General features: G+C 39.7%; 1 protein-coding gene across 3 annotated transcripts in view; it reads left to right on the top strand.

The window, feature by feature from the left end:
• Positions 1 to 24,586, top strand: part of ncapd3 (non-SMC condensin II complex, subunit D3) — an 84,286-nt gene that overhangs the window by 6,701 nt on the left and 52,999 nt on the right. For 2 of the 3 annotated variants that reach the window (XM_028468600.1, XM_028468602.1), the window contains exons 4-17: positions 412 to 575; positions 5,606 to 5,776; positions 5,855 to 5,916; positions 6,685 to 6,772; positions 8,167 to 8,300; positions 9,705 to 9,777; positions 11,491 to 11,616; positions 13,425 to 13,677; positions 17,280 to 17,321; positions 19,792 to 19,884; positions 19,977 to 20,050; positions 20,236 to 20,370; positions 23,444 to 23,664; positions 23,758 to 23,949. In XM_028468600.1, coding sequence (XP_028324401.1) covers positions 412 to 575; positions 5,606 to 5,776; positions 5,855 to 5,916; positions 6,685 to 6,772; positions 8,167 to 8,300; positions 9,705 to 9,777; positions 11,491 to 11,616; positions 13,425 to 13,677; positions 17,280 to 17,321; positions 19,792 to 19,884; positions 19,977 to 20,050; positions 20,236 to 20,370; positions 23,444 to 23,664; positions 23,758 to 23,949 — 1,828 coding nt within the window. The remainder of the gene's footprint in view (positions 1 to 411; positions 576 to 5,605; positions 5,777 to 5,854; positions 5,917 to 6,684; positions 6,773 to 8,166; positions 8,301 to 9,704; positions 9,778 to 11,490; positions 11,617 to 13,424; positions 13,678 to 17,279; positions 17,322 to 19,791; positions 19,885 to 19,976; positions 20,051 to 20,235; positions 20,371 to 23,443; positions 23,665 to 23,757; positions 23,950 to 24,586) is intronic. The other variant, XM_028468601.1, reaches the window with a different exon arrangement.

The following is a 24,586-nucleotide window of genomic DNA, read 5'->3' as shown; positions in this document are numbered from 1 at the left end:
CCATTGGTTATGATTTGGCGCTATACAAATAAAAGATTGATTGATTGATTGATTGACAACATGATACAAGATAATTTTATCAAACACAGCAGAGTAAAAGTCTGTCTGTGTGTCTCTCTGTGTGGTGAGATTAAAACATGAAGCTCTCGGCCTAGTTTCCCCTTAAATATCCAAATATCAAACAAACAGAAGATTTAATTTAAAAACAGAAAAAAGCTGTTTGACTGGTTTTTGATTTTTCTGTATTTCTATTTTGGTTTCAAGTCAGTAAAACAAAATAACTACAATGTTTATTTGTTATTTTGATTTGGTTTTAAAACAGAATAACCAAAGAATGAACAGTACAGGGATTTTGCTGACAATGCCTAAAATCTATGTGGTTGTGTTGGACACTGAGTTTTTTTCCCACAGGAAGCATCGCCAACCAGGTTTTCCATGAGGTGTTGATGGACACGTGTGCAGACATGGCTAATCATTGCTGGCCCTGCGACTCGGGAAAGAAACGCAAGAAGGACGTCCTGAAGAGTTCTCATGCAGAGGGCAAACGTGCTAAGCATCAGCACAAAGACATGGAGGTAACAAAGTACACTACTTCCTCCACATTCACTCCTTAAAGATAGGGTGGTTTTTTGTGATGATGCAATAATTTTAAAAGGTAATCAATCGATTGTATCGATACAAGAAATGAATTTGTGATTTAATCACTGCAGACTTTATATGGCTGTGTTTTAAAAGCTCATTTAATAGTAAAGACGTGGGACGTCATGGTAGAGCTGCACGATTATGGCCAAAATGATAATATCACCATTATTTGGATTATTATTTTAATAACAATTATTCATCATGTTCAGAAAAACATCTGTATTTTTATTTAATGACTTTTAAACAAACAATATACAAAAAGTTTAGAGTGCAAAAGAAGTGCTTTAAACAAGAATAATGATAAATAATGTAAAATTTACCCAATTTTAAATTTACTATGGGCTTCCTATAAATAAACTGTTATATAGTGCAACAATTAATGTATAAAGAAAAGTTAAGAACATTAAGCTTAAACCTACAGGTATTGATCAAGAAACACCAGTGTATCGTGATGTAGCTTGAAAATATTGAGATATTTAAAAAAGGCCTTATCGCCCAGCCCTAAAAGAAACCCTGAACGAAAATTGTGATAATTGTTGAATATTCAGCATCCTGAATCGTAATTGAATCGTGAGGTTCTTTAGATGGAACACCCTAAGCTCGACACGATGATCTATTTAAAGCAGCAGACTTATTAAAGGGTAACCTCAGATCAGGGTTATCATTTTTCTTTGCAAAACATCTTTATTCCTAATTAAAGCAGGGATATAAAAACCTGTAAATATGGGTTGAAAACCGTACGTTTGTCACTTTAATAGCTTATAAAAATAAGCGGTCGGGGAAGAGGAAAGGATTGTATCCTTTTGTCGGCGTTTCACCCGCCTCCCCTATAGCTTGCTAGGAGGGAGAGCGGACGGCGGACCAACAAAGGTGTTGAAATAAAATCCCTTCACTCTATTCTGATACAGTCAGATGACGTGTGACGACCTTGAGTAGATCTAGTTCAGAAACAAAGTTCGAGGTGGAGGAGGAGGAGTGAGTGAGCGCCTTTCTGCACAGCATCCTGGTGGATAGATGAGACAGCCTTCATCACGAGTCTGAGAGCCCTGCTCCATTCTTCAGAAAGGACTGGCAGCCTTCCCAGAACAGCTGCCAACCTAATACGGACTTTGCAATAGGTCAGAAAGCTTCAAGCTCAAATCAGCAGCATGCCTGCTATCATAATTCCAATCATGTAGATGTCTTCCATGTCCTCTATGGAAAGAATCAATAGACACACAACTCACCACTTGTCCCAAGAGTCGAGCGTATATCCAGCTGCAAACGTACTGCTCAGACAGGCGGGCTCACCACTGCCTGCTCTTTTTGTCGAAAAAATTCGGTTGATTGCATTGAGACCAACTGATCAATTTCATAATTCAGTAAAACATAGAGAGTGCACTGAGAGAGTGCATCCCCATACACTCCAAACTCTGTGGCAGATACTGCCATTGAGAGGATGTCCTCCTCGATAACAGTGGTAGCATCAGGAGGAGCAGGCAGGGCAACACTGCCCTTACCTGCCTCAGTCTGCTTTAGGAACAAGGCAACCTTCATCTAATTAAGGTCCATCTTAAGCTGGTCCACTCGGGATGCAAGCTTGGAATCCCTGGGCTTCTTACGGTTGGGGCACCCCTGGTCTCTGCCGCGTTACACTTCAACTGGTCAGGAGGGGTCAGCCCTTGAGCCGGGGTAAGCTGAGGAGGAGATAAATACTCTGTTGAGCTTCCCCCCAAGAGTTCCTCCACCTGTGCCAGTCCAGCAGCCCTCATGACCCAAGGCATGTAGCTGCAGTTCATGCAGGGATTCTCAGACAAGCCCTCCTTCAAATGCTCAAGACCCAGACAGGAGAGACAGAAATCATGACCGTCTTCCGATCACAAGGCTGCTATACTGGCAGCACAGTAGTGAACGCCCAACATAAACAAAAAACCACAATGCGCTGCTTACAAGCTGATTTGAGCGCACACACCTTCAGACTACTAAACACCCTGTTATGCACCCATCTAGGAGGTAGGTACACACCATACTACAAAGGAAGGTATTTGTCCCCAGTCCCCAAATAAATGATTAAACAAACAAACATAAGGGATATTTACAATTTATAGGTGTTTCAAAAGTATTTTACAAAGCAATAAAGAACAAAAAGCGGGATCAAAACTAAGGAGGCAGTCTAGCACTCACTTTTCTAAAGCTCCAGAAAATCACTGACGGAAATAACAAAGGCAGAGAAACTGAACAAAGTCATAACTACAATCAAAGGTCTCAGTCTTTGGAGCCTGGGGACAACGAGGTGTGCTGCTGTCAGAGGTTCCTCCTGTAGTCAGCTGCATGCTGCCTTTTATAGGTGGAGGACCAATCAGTGCAGCTGGTCTCCTCCAATCAGACAGCACCACCTGGAACACAAAGATCCACTCACAGCACTCACTCACACTGGACAAAAAGAGACAGACAAAGATTCACACGACGACAGAGCACTCACTCTCCTCCAAAAACAGAATACAAGATACAAACAGAATACAAAACTCCCATTACGGCCACAGTCGTAACACACCCTAATGACGGGAGAGGGAGCGCACACACTGCCGTCACCGACAATGGGTCCTATAAAAATAAACCGGTACAGCCACAGTGCTACTAGTTTGCGATCTACGGTTAAATGGGGAGAAAGCGTGCACACCGACAAAACGTGTGCTACCGGGATATAAACTGGCTCCAGTGAACACTATCACCGAACACAAAAGGGCTGTCAACAGACAGTATGGGTGCAACCAAGTGGCCGCCCCACGCCATAGCACATCAGCAACAACAGAAAACCGTAATCGTCATACTGAGGTGGCGACCAACCTTAGTTATCCAAGGAAACTCGTTGCAGCCTTTGGAAGGCAAGTTTAGAGACACAGCTCCGACAACAGTCTCAAGGCTACCAGCGACGAGCTCAATTTTAAGCTACTTTGATAGTCCAATATCTGCGAGCGAGAAGATGTAAAGGAACAGATCCTCTGACACCGGAAGATATAGACCTTTTGGTCATCAGGGGTCACACGTGTCTTTGTTGGTATACCTACTTGACCTGTGCATGCGCGATATGGTATCCTTCAGTGCTTGAATGGCGGTCAGGAAGGATGAAATAGAACTATTTATTTAGCATTTAACATTTCTTAGTGCAGGGGTGATTATCTTGGTTCTGTGTTCGTGTCCCTTTAACTGCGAATGAATGCTGTAGTCGTCGATCCACCATGTGCGGAGTGAGAGACTGTATGTGACCGGAGCAGATCGGTTATAAGCTGTATGCCATTTTGAATGATTGGCAAAATAAACGTTATAGTCCATGTTGACAGGTGGACAGTTGAGGTGGGGTGAACACACACACGTGCACTTTTGTGTCCTGAAACGGACAGAAGTGTCTGCTGTGAAAGCGACAGTAAACGGGAGTGCGTCGCTCCGCTGTAGGACCCTCTCTTTTAACATGCTCGGGCTGAATAAACAAAACATGCGCTCACACACAAACACAGACAGCAGATGCTGTCTGAGCCGGTAGACTCAGGAAGCAGTTGCCGACATTTTTGCCATTCGTACATAGGTTTTCTTGTTTGTGCACAGATGCGACTAAAATAAAGCCGTGTCACGTAAAGCAAACAACTCTGTAAATTAGATGAAAAAACAATGCAATGGGAGCATCTACAGTATATCAGTGGTCTGTGTCTTCTTGACTGTGTGCGAGCACGTCTGGTGCGTGCTCACGTAGCTTCTCCAGCTCTTCATCTATTGGCTCTGGCTGCACAAGTGAGTCGAGCTCGCCACTGTGATTGGCTCTGGCGTGCACCGGAGCGGAGCTGTGCAGTGATTGGCTCTGGACACACGTGCTCTGCTTCGCTCGCGGTAGACAATTTTATGAAATTATTCATTAACTATACAAATGTGACGTTGCACAGCTTTGAACCAAGCTGCAGCTATGTAGCACGTATGAGCTCTAACTGTTCCTGAACACCAGAGATATTTGAAGCACAGACAGACACACAGATTCCTTGCTTTTATAGATAGATAGATGAATAATAATAACTGCATGTATAAAGAAAGATGCAACTAATATTTGTCACTAATCACAGCTGCTGTAAACATACCCTCAATGAGTCATATTTAATGTCGATAAGACAAACAAAGAATAAAATACACTTTTGAAAACAGATCTGGCGTCAGTTATGGCTTCATCACGGGTAGAGGGAGCTGCCAGAGTATTGCTTTGGACAAAGTTATTTCAGATACTTTTTTCACCAGGTTTGCTGGAGCCCAAAGGAATCTGAGTTAGGGGGAGCAGCATCGATATGAGTGAATCCCTCAGTTTGTGTAAGGTTTAGCAGCACAGGATTCTTTAGAATCCACCTGGATCTGGTCAAATTCACCATCTGTCTACGTCTGATTTGTAGTTTTTATATGCGTTATGAATCTCATCTATAGCTGCTGCTCTTGCTGACCCCTGTGTTTTTATAACTTTGTTGCAGTAGAAATGAAATGTGCTTCCCGGCTTCAGTCCATGTTAAAAAACAAAACGTACAGCAGTGATGGTCCATACACTGTGCCTCGGAAACACAGGATAGAATGACATAGAACATGAACAAATTGTCCCACGACCCTGAAAATAGGAACAAGTGGGTCAGAAAATGGATGGATGAAAAACATCGAAGCAACCATGGATTTTACCGATGCAGGCACGCAGTGACCGATGCATCTCGATTTTACCCATAAATTGTACCGATCCACACTGAATGAATCGATTCACTCGCATTCCATGCATTTGTATCTAGATACTGATTACTATTGATTGATTTTCACATCCTTAGTATACACAGTGGTTCTAAAATTTAAATTCTCTATAAAAATATTTGGGGAAATATAACAATCTATTTGTTTGTGCACTATTACTGAGCTCAACAGTTATCATTAGCAGATCTGCTGCTATTCCGTGCTGTATTCTCATTCTCAGAAGCAAGTAGAGGAACACGAGGATGAGGAGGACGAAGGAGAGATGTTCTTCTCCGGACAGGACTTGATGAAGCTCAGAAATTCTGTGGTGGTCTTGGTTCAAAGCCTCCTCAGACTTCTACAAACATTTCCCCTCAAAGACAGAAAGCAGAGTGCTATCAGCTGCTCACAGGTAAGTCTTTACTCTGTTAATGCTGCTCTGCCTTCATGTTTAAGAGCAGTGCTCATCTCCTCATCCCTGTCTCTGCAGATCTTCACTAAGCTGCTCTATTTTGAACCTGTTACTGGCGAGCCAAGCTTTCACCCCCCACAGTGAGTTTTTACACATCTTTTGTTTTGAAATATCCTTCAGAGCAGGGGTTCTCAACCTTTTCAGCCCTATAGCGACCCCCAAAATAAAAGTTCCAGAGAGCGGGGACCCCCACTGTAGACATGAACATTGAAGAACAGTCATGTGGAGACAGGACCATCTATAAGGGGGAATAAAGGGGAGAGATTTTTGGGGTCCATCTATAAAGTCAGCAAAATGATGGTCCATTGTTCTATGAATCTGTGATAACCACATTTATTTATTCATCTGAATAATATCCACTGTTATCCAGAAAGTTTACTATTATTTGGGCCAGAAATAAAAGGTGACGAAAAATGGGGTCTTAAAAACCACAGAAATTAATTAAAAGTTGCAAATTAGAGTGGCAAAACAGACCGAGGTTTCAAAGTGTCAATATTGGCTTAAAAGTGGCAGGAATGGGGGACTGGGGTAATGTAATTTAAAAAGTAGGAACAATTAGTTTAAACTGGCAAATAATGGGCATAACAAATCATGAATGTGGTTAAATTGTCATACAAATATGGCAAGAAAAAGTGATAAAAATAGGTTAAAATATGGCAAGTTTGGTGTAGTTGCAGAAAACGGGTAAATATAAGAAAAAAATGGGTTCAAATTGTTAAAAAAATATTCTTTGTTTCTTGAAGGCATCTGGTGACCGCCTCCCAGTGTATTGCGAACCCAAGGTTGAGAACCAATGCTTTAGTGGTCATAGGAGCTGAGGAATGCATTATTGCCTTATTTCCATACAGGGACGTCACTGAACTGAGAAGTATTCCAGAAATGTCTTTCTATGGCCTTCAGCTGCTCTGTTCACCAACACATGGAGACCAGAATGAGGTAAGTGTCACTGATCAGGGACCAACATTAGCGTTAGCCGCATTTACACTGACTATAGTTAAAAGTCACACATTAGACTGCTTTTCATACCATTTCGCATCCATCTCAGAATCCGAACTAAATAGTTCTTCCCAAATTTAAGCATTCTAAATGAGGTTGGGATCAATTACATTTTCAAATGCAATTACGTTTTCAATTATCCATATTCAGTTACGATTATAGTTACCGGATTTGTTTCCAATTACAATCAAATTACTATTATTAGTTTTCCCCTCAAAGTAAATTACAATTAAGTTTTTAATTACTTAAGTTAAATTACAATTGAACTAAACCCTAACTAAATTTAACGTTTCTATTGGCTGCTCATTAGACACAACAGCTACACGACAAATCAAGCAAAAAAAGGCAAACTGAGGTGGAGAAAAAACAGAATAAAGTCACAAATACTGAGGAGGAAAGAACCACTTTGTGTCCTCATGGATACCCGTGACTGCGCAGGGTCCGCCCCCACACACACACTGGTGTCAGAGAGAGAGAGAAAACAGGTAGGATAAATCGCGTGTAAACTTAAGAGAAGCTTATCCAAGGTGAATTCATTTTACAGTCTGGATGTGGAGTGATGGTAGTCACTGTGCCCTGAGCAGCAGCTGAGATCACAGCCCCCTCTGTGAGCTCTCAGGCAGGGACGAGCTGACGGCAGCAGCCGCTGCTCAGGGCAGTAACTACAGTGATACGTACATTCATGTTACAGTCTCTAAAACACCAGAAAACTCTTCACTCATACAAGATCAAGTCTATACACAAAAGTCGCTAGGAGCGTTCACAAAAGACATAAGGGAGGCTCAGTTTTGATTTCAAAATGGAATGGAGAGAGGATTCTACAAACTACAGCTTTAATGCTAATGCAAAAGGTGGTTAATGCTATGTTCATGTTAGGTTAATGCTATGCTAATGTTAAGGTAATGCTATTGCTAGGCTAAAAGTAACACTAGGTTTGTGTTAAGGTAATGCTATTGCTAGGCTAAAGGTATTGCTAGGTTGTTGTTAATGCTAGTCTAATGCTATTGTTAGGTTTATGCTAGGCTAAAGTTAATGCTAGATTTAATAGTTAATTCTAATGCTAACATTAATGCTATGCTAAAGGTAGTTAATGTTATGCTAATGTGTTGCTATTGCTAGCCAATGCTAAGCTAATGCAATGTGACGTGGGCCAGCACTTTCATCCTCACTTTCATTTTCTTCAGGAAATGCAAACCTTGTAGTTGTTATAATTTAACCACATAATTTCATGCATGTTGCTCATAACTTTTCTTAACCTTTTCTGTTTTCTCTTTTCATTGGCTTTCTTTTTGTGTGTGCGTGTGTGCACGTGTGTGTGTGTGTACGCGTTGCAGTCTCTGCGTCGAGTGTTCCATCGGCTGCTCTTGGTAATCCTGATGATGACTAAGGGCAATGGGGGAAAGCCATCCCTTCTTGTTCCTAACCACACCAACCTGGCAGTCCGCGACCACGCCTTAAATTTTGTTTGGTAAACATGTTGCTTTTATTTTGAAAGGGATGTATTTATTCAATAGAGGAATAAACATGTGGTTGTATCTGATCTGAGGACCACATGATCAACATTTGTCAGAATAATCAGAGACCAATCAAAGCATTAACACAGAAAGCAACAGAGTTTGTTTGTTGCTTTTGTGTGTTTTGGAATGATTTTTTTTTTTTTTTAATAGACATTTTGTGTAGACTATTTGTGTGTTTAAAATAGTTTTGTGTACCGCATTTCTGGGACTATAAGGCGCACCGGATTATAAGGCGCACTCTCAATGAACGGGTCTGACTGGGTCTATTTTCATACATAAGGCGCACCGGACTATAAGGCGCACCGGTTTGTTATTATTATTATTATTATTATTATTATTAAGTAAATAAAATAGTCAGATAAGTCAAACTTTATTCAACTCATTAACAATAACTCTCAACGTTGTTCAGGTTTAACACAAAATACAGAATACACTCACTTTTTCAGTTCAGTATGTTGAAGCACAGTAGTTAATTTCATATATAAGGCACACCTGATTATAAGGTGCACTGTCGATTTTTGAGAAAATTAAAGGATTTTAAGTGCGCCTTATAGACTGAAAAATACGGTATATTCTGGTCGTTTTGTGTATTTTGGTTGTTTTGTGTTTTCTGGGTCATTTTTTGTTTTGTTTTCTCAGTCTTTGTTTGGGAAACATGTTACTTAAAACAAACAAATTAAATACACTTTTCTTGCTTATTGTATTGACAGATATGTTTATTAAAAAAATAAAACAAAAAATGTATTACTTTCATTTTGAAGGGGATGTATTTATTCAGTAGAGGACCATCTTTGTGCACTTTTAGCTGCAGGTCGTGGATTATTTTCAAGAATTTACAAACTCCTGAGGCAAAAAGACAATGTCTTTTAGTTGTTTGCTCAGAAAATACTTTTTAATTTCATGTTTTTATTTATTTATTTCTCTCTGCTGTTTTTATTTTATCTATAATATCAGATTTTGACCCTGAAATCACTTCATAGTAGCTTTCACTTGTAAGTTTGAGCATTACAAAAGTGTTGAATCTTTGTTTTAAGATGGCTAATGTAACAGAATTATTTGTAATAAGATTTTTTTATTTGTATAATTGTACTTTTTAATTAAAAAAAAAGACAGGAAATTAAGTGATAAAATGAATGTTTACTTATCTAGCATCAACATCGTGGTTTACCAATAAAAATGTTTTTTTTCATGTTCAGCAAATGTGTGCCCTCTTGCACCTGCTAAGTTTTATTTGATTAAAATGAAAATAGATGTTAGTAAAAAAAAGTCCAGCAAGCACATACACTCTACTCTAGTGTTGTCATTAAAATGTTACTGTTGGTTAAGTAACGACCTCCCTTTCTCTTTCTATTTAGTCATCTTGTGGATGCGTTCAAGGAGCAGGCGCCACCTTTCCTCACCATCCTTCTCCAGCACATTTGCTTCCAGGTAAATCAAACAAACACTCAGCCTGGACAAATGAAAATCTAACAAACTCATGTCAGGAGGAGATATTTCCTGTTAAGGGCCCAACTTTTCAGTCTCTGCTGCACAGTACATTCTTCATGGTGGGAATAGAAATGATCAATCAGATTGATGATGATGAAGTCTTGCCCCAAAATAATTTGAAAAAAAAGAAAATATTGAAAAGACAGTTCCATTGTGCATAATGAAAGAATAGACACCATGCAACAGGGATGGGCAACTCTATCACATCGTGGGCCACAAACATGATTGTATCAGATCTGAGGGCCACATTATCATAATTATGTTAGCATTTAAAATAATGACCACTCTGAGCATTAATACAGGAAAGAACAAAGGGTTTTGTTTTTGTTGTCCTTTTTGTGTGGGTTTTCTTTGTGTTTTTTTCTCGTTTTTAGACATTTTGTGTGTTTTTGAAGTTATTGTCTTTTTTCTTGTCAATATGGCAAATTTTTAGTCATTATGTTTGCTTCTGTTATATTTATTGTGTTGTTGTCATTTTGTGTATTTTTCCGTCATATTGGCCACTTTCGTTAAAACTTTTAATTTCGTTACTTTGTGTGTCTGAAGTCATTTTGTGTACGTTGTTGTATTTGTGGTCATTTTGTTTAAATGACTGTTTAGTGTGTCTTTGTTAACATTTTGTGTACTTCAGTTGACATTATGCTGTTGTTTTCTGTGTCTGGAGTTTTGTGTGTTTTGTTGGGCTCCATGTAACTTCAAAACTCATGAATTCCATTTGTTTTGGGGGCCGCCAGTCGCCTATGTCTGCCATACAATATCAATCAATCAATCACTTTTTATTTATAAAGAGAAGCACGTTTCATACAACACAGTGTAAACTCAAGGGGCTTTTACATAATTAAAAATACACCCACCGCACACAGACACACAGGTTAAAATAAGGACAATGGCACATGGCTGGGCACAGAGTTAAGGAGACATAACAAGGAGCAGTCTGCACCAGGAGCAGGACACAGACCGTGGGCACAGAGCCCCCAGTCCAGCAAAACAGCAGAAGCTATTCACTAACACTGAGGAACATAAGACAGCACCACTGCAGCCACGGCCCATTACAGCCCCTAGTGCAGAGTAGTTTTAAACAGCATAGAAGATAACAATCCTAAAACTATAAAACATAAAAATCCTAAAATGATAAAAACAGCATAAAAGATAACAATCCTAAAACTACTAAAACTGTAAAATCACAAAAGATAACAAAAAACATGAAAGATAACAATGCTAAAATGAATAAATGATTAGTTTAAAGCTAATTTAAAAAGGTGGGTGTTGAACATGAACGTTCTCTGCAGCCCTGCTCCGCAGACTGTTCCGCAGACTGTTCCACAGACAGGGGCTGTAATTGTGTACATTTCTGTTATTGTTTTGAGTGTTGAGTCATTTTGTATATTTTCCTGTCAGTTTGTCCATTTCAGTTGTCATTTTTGTGTTTTCGGGGTCATTTTTGTATTGTTGTTTTCCCAGACTTTGGAGTCCTTCCATGTATTTTTTTTTGCCATTTTATGTATTTTTGTAGTCTTATTGTGTTTACTTCTATCATTTTGTGTGTTTTTGGTGTCCCTTTGTGTATTTGTTTTAAGGGCAGCACTAATTTAGAGTCGCCTGTGTCATTAATATGTGATAAAATATTGTCTGAATGTGTGTTATGTTGTGTAGATGGTGGAGAAGAGTGAGTTTCGAAGCCATGGAGCTCAGGCTGTGGGAATGTTGGCGTCTCATATGTCGAGCACAGACTACGCCTGCTTCATCCAGTGGCTCTACAAATTCTCCAGACAGTCAAAGGTGACCATGAGAAAAAATGCTTTATTCCTCATTCCACGTTTGACATGATATTGTTCTTGTCAGTGGTGTATACAGTAAAGAAGTTGTGTAAAAAATTATAAATTGTCATACCTTCCAGAATTTTTGAACTGCTATTAGTTGCTTCTGTTAGTTACACTAGGTTTATACTGGTTCTACTGTTTGTTCTTACTGGCTCTACTGGTCATCCTGGGTTTATAAAGCAACTTTTTTCACATTTTGTCATCTTTCTCTTAACCATTTTTTACTTTCTCAATCTTCCTTTTGTTTTGCCCTTTCAACCTGTTATAATGATTGGATTCTTTAACCTGGGTCTTTATGAAGTGAGCAGCTGCGTTTGGAGCTTTTGTGGATTTGAGCTGTGTGATGATCTGAGATAAACAAACTGCAGACCATTACACATAAACACAGTTTTTGTTCCCATAATGGAATGGAAACGCTACATTAAGAGGCGGATTCATGAAGGTTTAGGGGTATTAAAACTTGTGCAAATGTCACTCCACACACTAATAAGGGGTACAAACCCCAGGGAATCAGGAGTGCGCATCACAATGTGCCCCCAATCCATTTAGCGTGTTTCCTTCTGATGAATAAATAAAGTAGGCGGATCTCATAAGGGGAGCACAAAAATGGGAGGAGGAAATGCAAATAAATTAATGCAGTGGGCACATTGCAATTCATCAAATCTGGAACTGTTAGCAGTGATTGTTTTAGCACCGGAAAACTGACAAGCAGGTGCAAACACACACGCAGAGATCAGCTGCAGTAAATGTTGACACAAAACATGGAAAAGATGGAAAAAAAGGCTCCAGTGAACATTTCTAGTATAAGAAAATAATTTAAATAAAACAATAGTCAATATTAACATCCACTGAATGAGAAAATGCAGAGTAAAGTGTGTTTGAGGGAGAGAAAAAGTTTCACACCTGAGGCGGTGTGTGTGGAGTCTGGTGTGGCTGCTGTGGAGAGACGATGCTGTGCACGTTATGAATGCACCGCTTCAATGATGTTTTGACGTCAAACTCTCGTGTCGCGTTGATGGAAGGAGCATCAGACCAGAATCAGCTGATCAGATGCTTAATTTACGCAGTGATGGCACAGGCACATGTTCACATATGAGAGTTCGGAGCGACATCACGGAGCCACACCAGACTCCAGCTGTTTCTGTCCCTCACACACACTTTACTCTGCATTTTCTTTCAGTGGTGTTAATATTGACAATTGTTTTATTTAAATTTTTTTACACTAGAAATGTTAAATGGAGCCTTTTTTCCATCTCTGCTGTGTATTGCGTCAATGCTATGATATCTGTGTGCGAGTTTACACCTGCCTGAGTTTTTTTTTGCGCCCCATATTGAGATCTGCCTACTTTACATATTTATCAGAGGAAAATGCTCTAAATGGATTGTGGGCGCAGGGTGACGTGTGGGTTGGCGTTTGCACATATTTTAATACCCCTAAACCTTTTATTTAATCTGCCCCATAGTGTTACTGCATCAATATTATTGTATTTTAATATTACACAAATATTTAATCACTATTTCATAATTGTAATGGTTTAAATATTAAAATTAGATTATTTACAATCATTACCCCCCCCCAACCAAATATATCACAAATAGCTGTTGGGCACCCCTGGTCTACACCAATTGGTTCTAAGAAAATGTAAATAATATGATCTCAGAAATGAGCGTGAAACCTAGAGGGTGAAAAATGTTTTCATAGTGACCGTGTGATGGTTAGAATCCGTCAGAATGCTCAGTGGACATTGCATGATCTCTGCTGTGCAGATGGTGCACCGCCTGTTCTCAGTGGACGTGGTGATGGTTTTACTGGAGCAAACAGAAAGGGTTCCCCATGAATCTCAGGAAGCAGAACTCGCGGTCTTCCTTCCACACAAGTTCCTCATTCAGGACATTCTGTTTGCCCGTCGGATGGATAGCTCTCCCACAGTCCAAGGCCACGCCCTCTCATGCCTCGCCCAGTGCCTGGAGCTGCCATCATTCAACGTCACTCAGGCTATCCACAACCTCTTCTCTGCCAGTGAGTTAACGCATCACACACATCACATTATTAGATGTCCTGTTTTAAACCTCTTACAGGATTATCAAGACAAGCTCTCTAACAGGTAAGAGTCCTAGTGCAAGGGTTTAACCCAGTGACATTCTATTGGACTAATTAAGATATTATTCAGGGAGACTTAATTTGGCAATACTGTCTCACCCTTCTAACCCTGAAATTTTCCAACTTCAGGACGACAGCCCTGTCCCTGGTCAGATGTTCCGGTCACGTTGCTCTGTTTGACAGCTCTTTCCTGATCTTGTGTCTTATTACTGGCCGTATAGATTCTAGGGACTTGGAAAAGTGATTAGCCTCACAGATAACGTTTATTGAAAACGAGATAACAATTAGAGGCACATTCTCTAGACGGAAACCTTAGTAATACATTCAATCCATTCAGGAAACAGTCTCTACAAGAGTACAATGATAAGTCATGTTTACACATAGGGATGTGAGGATATATCATAAATCGTCTAAAATATGCAAATAAGAGGGGTTTAAAATGGATCGAGCACAGCATGTGCTTCAATACTCTGCTTAAACAATAGGGGGTGCTGGGACTGTTTTAATGATGCTTGTTTAGATGTCAGAGTTTCCGGTTCAGATGCACACTCAGGACTGAACCAAGAGCAGCGGGGAGAGAAGAACTTTAATCAGGCCAATAAAAGAACACCTGACCCAAGCCGACAGAACACGGCCTGAACTCGTCTGACCTGAATGAAGTCGATGTCTCTTTAACCACAAACCTGTTTCAACCAGACACTGTTCACGTCCGTGCACGGGCGTGTAGAGGAGAGTCAGCATCTGTTAATAGAAACACATCACCTGATTTCCCACAACATCAGAGCCCTGAACCCGTGGTATAACCATCGAAATTAAGCCTGAACCGTCAATACACACACACACACAAACCCACACACACACATGCTTTAAGAGAAATATGTATATTCCAAGCCAGGAATGAAGAAATGTGCAGTTTATTTTGGTTTATCAGTTCAAACAGTTTGTAAGAAGGTTAAAAGAAGAAAATATATTACTTTAAAAATTTCTTGGCAATTTAAATAAAGACAAGAAGAATCTGTATTATGACTAAAAATATACGATCTCTATGTATTAAAATTGAAAAAAGTTAAGTGCGTCATTACATTTTAATCAGAATTCAAATTAAATTGTTCCAGCCCTAGTTACACACGCAAACACAGAGCGCTTTAACTGTCCTTGGTTACATTTTCTCAGACAATCTGCTTCGTTTGAGCGCAGGATGGTCATTTAAAAAATGTTTTAACCGATAACTGATGCCAACACCTTCAACGCTGCTGAGCAGCATTAAACAACGATAGGATTTCACTTAATTTCTCTTTTTTACTGGTTTTTATGGAGAAAAAGCAACCACCAACATAGCTCGCATGGACCGTAAGAGGGTCCCTCAGACCTCTTCTAACAGAGCACTATTAACCAATGAGCTTTGTCTAAAATCTGAGATAAATACTGCTTACAGATGTAGTCAGTGCTTTAATAGAGTATAAGTCAACTTGATTTATTGTAATAAATTATTTTAAAATGTTTATTTTCACTCAGAAATTGAGGCAAATTTGTTTAAGTGTTGCAGATAGTGATAAACTTAAGGAGAATAAACATGTTTATTTTCTTACAGATCTTTTATTCAGACAGTCACAGAGGAACACCAGGAACATGGGTTCCCTCCAAAAACACAACACATACAAAACACTGTGCATGCTTTGAACCCAGAAACTGTTAAAGGTGCAGCTGAGGAACAACATGTTAACAGATAGGATTTTGTTAAAGAAGCTGCAGATTGTGATCTGATGTGTTTTTTTTGAAAATGTAAAGTGGGTTTTTCAAAAATATTACAAAATTGTAAAATTTTCCTTTTTATGATTAGTTAAAAAGTTGTGGCTAATTAATATGAACAAAGATTTCCCATGAAATGTAATGAAAATGATACAATTGCATGAAAACTAGGTTACTGCTAGTATTTAAAGTGAAACCATGAAAATGTAGTATTTAAGAAGTGTATATAAAACCGGTAGATTATTCAGTACCTTTTTAGTAGCTCAGTTTCAGAAAGGTTAGTGACACCTGCTCTAGTGAGATCCATCTCTAAAAGATCAGAAAACGCTCTAATAACAAGAGATAAAGTCAGGAAGGGGAGGGGGAACGTGGTTCATTTTAGAGTTTAGATTCTTGGCCTGACCCAACTTTTGAGCTGGAGTGCAGGGAACAAATATGATTGCGTGCTTCAGTAAGTTCTGCGTTCCATGCACAGGCTGCCCGGTCTGCGATGCTGTAACGGACTGGTGCGTTTTCAGTGGTTAACTGATGTTGAGATTTCCCATGGCCGTGAAGGCATCTTGGTTACGTGCAGTTTTCTCTGCCAATGTGTGTCTTTGTTTACATGTGTTCTGAGTGTTGATTGGCTGGGAGGCTGGGGAAAGGGCGGGCGTAAGCGGGGAAAAGAGTGAACATTTTTGTTTCCACGGTGGTGTGAGTGTATGATGGTGTAAGGCGGTTCTTTGTGTGTTTGATTGTTTATTTTTGGCGTTACTACAACATCCATTAAAGCCTGTAAAACTGTGATAACGGCTCGAGTCACGTCATTACAATACCTTTTAGGCAGAGCTGTGGTGCATGCCTCCCTCCCTCTCGCCGTGCGAAGCACCGTGCTACTAATCTCTTGGCAGCAATACGTTCAATAAAATAATAATTTACGATGGGTTTGCTTTGGGCTTGCGGCTACAATTTAAGTTAATGGCTCGGCTCAGGTCGGATCGGGCTTTATGCCCGCTGGCCCGAGTCGGCCTGGATTTTTTGGGCCCGAGCTAACCTCTAGTTCATGCCATACAAGTCTCACATTTATACAGACTGCAGCTTTAAGCTTTGGTTATCGGTTAACAATGAGCATTCCTAGTTTGAGCCTATGTTAAAATGCATCAGAGAAACAAATCCTACTTCAATTGAAAATGTATGTTTTTGGGGTCATTTTTTGTGTTATTATTGTTGCTGTTCTTAGTCTTTGGAGTCCTTTTATGTATTTTTATTGTCTTAATTTGTTTTCTTTCATCATTTTGTGTGTTTTTGGAGTCCCTTTGTGTATTTGTTTTAAGGACTGCACTAAGTTAGAGCTGTCTGTGTCTTCAATATGTGATTAAATATTCTCTGTGTTGTATGCCGTGTAGATGTTAGAGTGAATTTCTTCCCCAAATCCTACCAAACATGCTAAGTAAATGTAGCTTACCACCATTGGTTTGATTGAAATAATGGTTTCTGTAACACGCTTTGAGTCTCGGCGAAAAAGCACAATATAAATCCAAGCCATTATTTTATTATTATTCACCGACGTGCTTCACTTTGAACTTGTTCTACTTACTGCTGAAATCATATCTACACTGGACAATTTTAGTTAACGTGCATCATAAACAACCAGCTCCTGTTTTGTCCTTTGGAGCGATTCATAAAATGCATTGTGAACTGAAATAGAGCAAGGTATTCAATTATCTTTGTGAAAAACAGCAAAATTATTTCTGATGTTTCTCTGTTCTTAAATCCACCATCTCTCTCCCAAGCTGAAACCCAGACGGTGCTGGAGCAGGAGCAGACCACAGGAGGTACTGCTTTTTTCTTTTTTTGGTGTTTTATTATCCTCTTTTTCAACAATAACTGAGACTTGTTAAAGGGATCTTCTTCTGTTTTCACATGTTTGGCTAAAAATCTTCTAAATGTACTTATTAGAATATTTATGCACCATATTTGTTTAATTGCTTTTTATGAATGGGACTTCTTTACAGTTTAAGAGCCCGTGTTCCTCCTTCTTGAAATCACCTGATTGATGATGTCATCACAGACAGTTGAAGATGTAAAAACCCAGAAAATAGATGTCCTTTTGGGTGGGAGTCCTTTAACAGTCCATGATTAACTCATTCACTGCCAGCCATTTTCACAACAGCTACCCCCCTCACTGCCAGCCATTTTGGAGCATTTTGAATGATTTTTAAATACCCATAGAATATTTTGTACTATGACAATCTGAAATCTGGAAACAGATTTTCTTTTTTTGTTTCAAGCTTGTTTAGTTCTTCAGCAGTTGAATTGAGGGAAGTTTCACACAAATCGCCAGTTTCTGACATAAATCTGAAAAAACAGGCTTTTTCTGAAAAAATCTCTGTGAATTTGAAGCTCTTTTTTTTTGCTTTAGTGACACCTATACTGTACATCTCAACATCCTTCTAAAATAAAACCTAAAAAACAACACTGAGACCGGGCTTTTGATGGCAAAATTATTATTTTTGCCATCAAAACAAGATAGTTGTGAGCAAGATACAACTATCTTGCTCACAGTTGTATATTTGCTTACTGTATTTAGGCCGTCCTCCAAGTTCCTCCCCCTGTCATTCTGCATATATGTATCTTCCTCTTCCTCCGCTACACGCCGAGTCGACCCCTTTGGATCGGTTTGTTGATGGTTTCCCCTTACAATCACTACAATATCAATAATCCACTCAGGTCCAGACATGTTCTGTTTTAGTTTTAGCTGCTGTGAGCTGTTGAATACATCACAATGTCGTTTCGTAGCGCCATATTCTCCCTTGTTCGTGCTTCTCCCTAGTGTGCTAATGCTGATCTTCATGGTTAATCTATCATCCAAAGGTGCTCTGCTCCCACCTTTAGGGCACCAGCTGGTCACTACATAAACAAATGACCTACATATTTACAGGAGAACTCCGTAACAGTGTCTCTAAGCAACCCCAGTTATAAAACGCAATTGACGAAAAAACTTGTCAATGTCGGTGAACGTTTGGATTTGAAATGACAAATGAACTCGTCAATGGCAGTGAGTGAGCTAACTTCAGCCACCAGACCGTGTCAGCGCACTGTTTAATGGAAAATAAAGGTCCCTTAGGAGAGCTCTTCTTCTCTGCTTCACTGTCCACTACCAAACCTCAGAGTTAGAACTGTCACCCACTGCGGTCACAGATTTTTTTTCTGGTCACAAGTTTTTTCATTATTCTGTAAACAAGAGGTTTACATCAACATCTTTAAGTTCAACCTTAGTTATTTCAAAGTGATTTAAACAGCAATCACTTAAACACAACATGTGTCGAGCTGTCTTCTTTTGGAAATGTTGCAATCCTCGACTCAAACAAGAAGAAATGGTGACCAAAGCGAACCCAGTTCCTGTCTATGGTAGAGCTTAGTCTGACCCAACACCGACTATTTCATCCTTTTTAAAACAGAAACTGAGAAGCCAATTCACCTCATTGTTTTACTGTATTCAAAATTCTCACTGATTTAGCACAAAGTGAGAGATTATGCTGAGGATGTTGGTGTGAAGTTGAGATCATTCCATTGTGCAGATTGAGCACTGCGTATTTTCTGTTTTTTGACTAACGTAACAAAAGTTAGAGCAGCAGTATGAGTTTGTAATTGGAATGTAAATGCAATATTTATAATCTTTATGTGACCTATGTAAATCAAAATATGAAAAACACACCCACGACGTAAACATTTTACTCATTTACGTAGATGCATCAATAAATGGCTAAATCTGAGAGAATCTTTGTGATCTTTCAGTATTTTTTTTTTCATGATTTAGACTTTTAATTATTAAGTGGTTACATGACGAAAACACAAGAGCAGAGGAAAGAAGCAACATGTGCATGGAAAGTATCTATTCTCAGGAGTAATACATGCTCTGCTGTGTGACAGGAGGGGTTGGGTTTGGCTCAATTACATTTTCAAATACAATTATGTTTTCAACTAACTTCCTATAGAGCTTTAAAACAACCCACAGGGCACCAAAGTGCTTCACTAATCTCTGTCATTTGTAATTTGGTCTACTGTGTATGCTTGTCATTTATAGGCCTGTTGTGATGATTGTATATTGTTGTTTTAGCATCTTTACATTAACAGTTGGGCTTTTTCATCAGATATTATAATTAATGCATTAACAAAGGATAGGAGGTGGAATTTATCTACAGCTATAATCGAATCGTCCCTATTTAAATACAATTGTGTTATATTCTTACTCCATCCCACTAAGCCTAGTGGTTAGCTAAGAATAACGTCACTATGTTTCAGTGTCTCTAAGCTCCCAGAAGACTCAAAAAACCTACGGCACACTGCCCTTCAGGACTGTGGAAATCAGCAGCAATGACACATCTGGTTATGATGGTGAGAATCCTTTTAAATATGTTCCCATGTGTATTATTCACACCTAATGTTATGTTATTCAAATACCATGTAAATGTTTTTTTTTTATACAGCCAAAGAAAACCTCGCCCTTCTTTTAAGACGAGCGAAAGATTCAAAGACGAATGTAAGAAAGTCGGCATTGCAGGTACTGCTCAATACACTTTCCTTTATTATTTCACATGAAACAATGATATGTTTAACTCTGCAACTAACTGGTGTCCACTCTGACCCTGCTACTGTAAAAACACAATAAGATTGATGTTTGTTCTTTATAATAATTTAACATGTCAACGAGAAGCAGAAACATGTGCTTATCTTGTGTATTTACAGGCCTTAGTGAGCCTGTTGAAACATGGCGTAATACCCGTGAGTGCGGAGAACGTGGAAACTCTGTCAGAGCGTTGCAGAGACCCAGCAGTGTCTGTAAAGAAGAAAGCTCTGCAGTGTGTGGGAGAGCTGCTCGCTGTGAGTACCACCTTCACAATAGACAGAGGATTGTTGTCCCCATGCTTCTTCTTCTTCTTCTTCTTCTTCTTCTTCTTCTTCTTCTTCTGTGGCAATCATGCCTCCCAGATTCCCTCAGCTGCAAAAACAGTTCAATCGTCCTAAAGGTGGCGCTACAGCAAGCCTCTAAATTTCAAAAATGTTAAAATTCAAAACCGCATGTGCTACATATTGGCAACTTCAACCAAAACGTAGCCCCAACACTGAATACACTTTTGTACATTTAAACCTTTTGTAAATTATTAAGGCCATCACTGTGTTTTTATTTCAAAAACTGTAAAATTTATGACACAAAATAATCTCCTCCCACAATTTTTGATCCATTGACTCCAAACTTGTTACAGCTCATCTTCAAACTGTCCTACACAAACCATCCACACACATTTATGTTTTATCAATATTTTAACCTACAGTTCATGGAAATATTTAATTGTAAACCGTGGTGTAAACATATACATTCAAATACATTTTCAATGTCTGTTAAAAAAATGACAACATTGGAGTCATTGAATTTTGCTCTGGTGCTAACAAAATCTGACCTGTCAATTCCAAATATTTTTTTTAATTGACATTAAACGGCTTGAATGTTCCAATCTTATTTTATTGTAAAACATTGACCAATACCTGTGAAACAATACAAACTGTTGTTTAAACTCTACATGATGTAGTTATGTCAAATATAAATAAGTTTAGAACATTGCTGTCCAAAATACTAAGTTATATCATTTCCTTTAGTCTTTCATTTTTCACATTTTATAAACAAACTAAACATGTTGAACACGTTATACTGCAGACCTGTTTGGAGCTCTTTGACAAAAATAAAGTGCACAGCAGTATTTTGGTTTTACAAATAAAGACAATCACATTATAAAATATTAATAATCTACAGGAAAAACTAACAAAACATCTTAAAGCACCAATGAAGTCACTGGCTCTTTGCTTCCACTAGCTTTAGCATTAGCTTGATTGTTAGCTTCAAATGCTGCATACTCAGTGGTGTGGTGGTTTCTTAAGTGAGTGAGGTAACGTTTTGTTTGCAGCTTTACCACCACTTATTTCTATGTTATATGACTTACAAATTACGATCCTTTGCTCTCTTTTTTTGTGTAAAACTGCTGAACTGGCGACATGCTAGGCTAACCGTGCCTCTGTGACTGTTGTTGTTAACCTGTGTAGCAGACGCATGTTACACCTCTGTCTAGGAGGACAGGGAACAGAGCATAAAAGTAACAAGGAACGGGTAATAAAACACTGTCTTCAAAAACCACGACAACGGTTTAAAAAATAAACATGGGGCTTTCTCGGGTGTGTATGGGGGGGGCGATTGGGGGGGGGCGATGGTTGCCTCTCGGCTTGGGATCTTGGGGGCGTTCGGGGGGCTGCACTGGCCTTGGGCTGTGGGATAACACTCATACTGGGCTCAACCATAGACACGTTGTTCCCAAATACCTGTTTTATGGAATTTCCACTCACTTCTTCCTCTGCTCACAGCCACCACCATTATTCCTAAGCCGCACACTGGTCACCAAACTGGCTTGATAACACAACAATAAGCACAATATACACAACCACAATTTCACATCGCATCACTTGAAACCTATCGACTACTCCCCACCCATTCCATTTCCTATCTTGTATCCCTCTTCCCTGTGAACTTCCCCACCCCCCTCCACCCCCTCACCTTGGTGTAACACTGCCCTCTCTTTTTTACATCCTCTCTTTAATAAAGTATTTCTTACCCTTCCCTAGGGAGAGCTGGTGATGGTCACAATTATGCAATGAAATAAAAAAAATTATTTAATTGCAATAACAAAATATGCATTGCTGTTAAAAGATTGCACTTCTTGTAGTGTTAACCTTCAACAAAATGTGCAGACAAAAAAAAAAAAAAAAAAAAAAAAACAAATAAATAAATAAACATGAATTTATTAATAAAAGGAGGCCTGACAAACGGGTATAAGAACCATGGAAAGAACAAACAATCAATCTTAAAACTACCAAAAGTGCCAAGTATGTTCAAATAGAGAAACTAATGTATGACAAAGTGCAGAATATATAAAAGTAACCTGGCTAACAAAATACAATCCTTACCGAACTCGCACAAAAGATGGATTAGGAGACTTAGTTTTAGGGGAAATTCACGAAGACGGCTGCTGTCAAGGTTGAGGGTCCACTGACTGACAGTTCTGATCCCTAGCTGTTGGGTGGCACAGTTTTAATTTGTGCGGCAAGCGCATTGGCCGTGGTATGCACGCTTCCGATTTTCGATGACATTTGTCATTTGCTTTAGTTGTAAATGTTGAACTCCAGCGGCGCAGGCGCGAAAGTCAATCAGAGTCCTTGTTGTCAATGACGTCAGGCTGTCAACAAGGACACCGGTGTTTTCACCCATTTCAGCATAAATTCATGGTGGTGGTTTGTGACCACCTGGAGCTCTACGACACGTTCAGTTTTTTTTACCGGGACCGGACCAGGAAGGATTTGGCGCAGCTTCTGAAGAAAACAGTGAAACTCACCGAGTTGGATGAGTCGTTGGTTAACCTGGTGAATCCAGGAACGCCGGTGTCGAGCGTTTTGATGACTTTTCATCTTCAACAGAAGGTAAAGAGCAGCGGTTTTACTGGGATCCTCCATAGTTGATGGTGAAAAGAGAGGGAGTCTTATTAGCGCCTTTTTAATATTCATTTTATGAAGTCAGTATGGGGAAAATGTTTTTCGATCCTGGGGAAGTTTTCGTGCGTTGCCCATATCTCGAAAATTGGCGCCGCGTCCGGTGTGATCGCAGCATAAGAAGGACAGCAGACACTGAATAATACGTCCAGGGCCGTAACAGTAGCATACAGAGGTGCGCACATGACCTGGTGGGCGTAGCCTGTCAGTCATTTCACAGCAGAAAGGGACAGTGGCAGACTTTAAGACCTTTTGCGGAGGTAGAAAAGATTGGTTCCATAAATGCAAATCACCCAAAATCAGGGAAATGGCTCAGATCAATCGGTTTATCCTTGGTGCCAAATATGTTTTATGTGTGACTCAGGCTAAAGCAGAGAACGCAGTGGTTCAGAGGGCGTGGCTATACGGTGTGTTGCCAGCTGTGATGGACGCTGAGAACACGGTGCAGGACAAAGCCCTGGAAGCCCTGGACACGGTGCTGCTCAGCCAGGTGAAACCGTACAGTGGTAGAACGCACCTGGATGGCAGTCAGAAGCTGACCTGGGATTTGTTGAGTCAGCTCAATCACGAGTGCCGTGACCTCAGGTTTCACTAGTTAACAATAAACATTATTTCATCCTCAGTTTTCAATATGAAACCTCTTCTAACTGCTTTATTGTTTTTGTTTTTTGTTTCCAGTCGATATTTCAGCCGAGCTTTCACCATCTGGTCCAAACAGAACAAATTCTCCCAGACCTTCCTCCAGAACCTGATCTCTCACACTGAAGCAGATCATGCTGCTGGAGCGTGGCTCCTGCTTTCTAACGTCGTTACTTTTTCCTCCAAACTGCCTTATGACAAGATATTGGATGCATGGGATGTGATGATCAGGTGAGCTGGACATTGTGATGTCCTGTAAACCTAAACATTTCCGAACTATAAAGTGCACTGCTATATTGGCTGCATTTCATTAATTTAGCCATTTACCAAGAAAAAATTATACAAAGGCCGCATCATCAAATTGGCCGCACTCTATTGGCTGATGAGGGTGCCCTTCAGACGACTTGGCCAATCAGAACAGGCGGGTAGGTGGTAAGGCTGGGCGATACCACCTACCCGCCAGTTGATTCTGTAGAGCCGCCAGTATACCTTTTTCTCCTCTATCTAAACCCGCCCCGTCTCTCTCCTGCTCTGTCCTTGAGTGAAACTTAACACTCACACGATGACCAAACCTCCCCCACTCACTCACCTCTGCAGCCGCAGCGACAACATTAAAGAAGAGTCAAATGAAGAGTTAGTTACTAAAAAAAAAGAGTAATGGTTAACTTAAATAATTTGGAAATGGTTTAGCTTCAGAATGTCACTGTGTGCGTGCGGGTGTGCGTGTGCGCACTGTAGAGATTCGGAGGTGTCCTCAAGGACCAGAGGTTCCCACCCCATGTGTCATTCAGCAGTAGGTAAACAATAAACTTTACCATTATAGTTAAAAAACTTGACCAAAACCTCTGTCAGTTGTGATGCGCTTTCA

The sequence above is a fragment of the Gouania willdenowi genome, chromosome 15 (genome assembly GCF_900634775.1).
Source record: "Gouania willdenowi chromosome 15, fGouWil2.1, whole genome shotgun sequence".
Lineage (NCBI taxonomy): Eukaryota > Metazoa > Chordata > Actinopteri > Blenniiformes > Gobiesocidae > Gouania > Gouania willdenowi.
The sequence above is the reverse complement of the archived record's forward strand: the minus strand, read 5'-3'. Positions and strand labels throughout refer to the sequence as shown.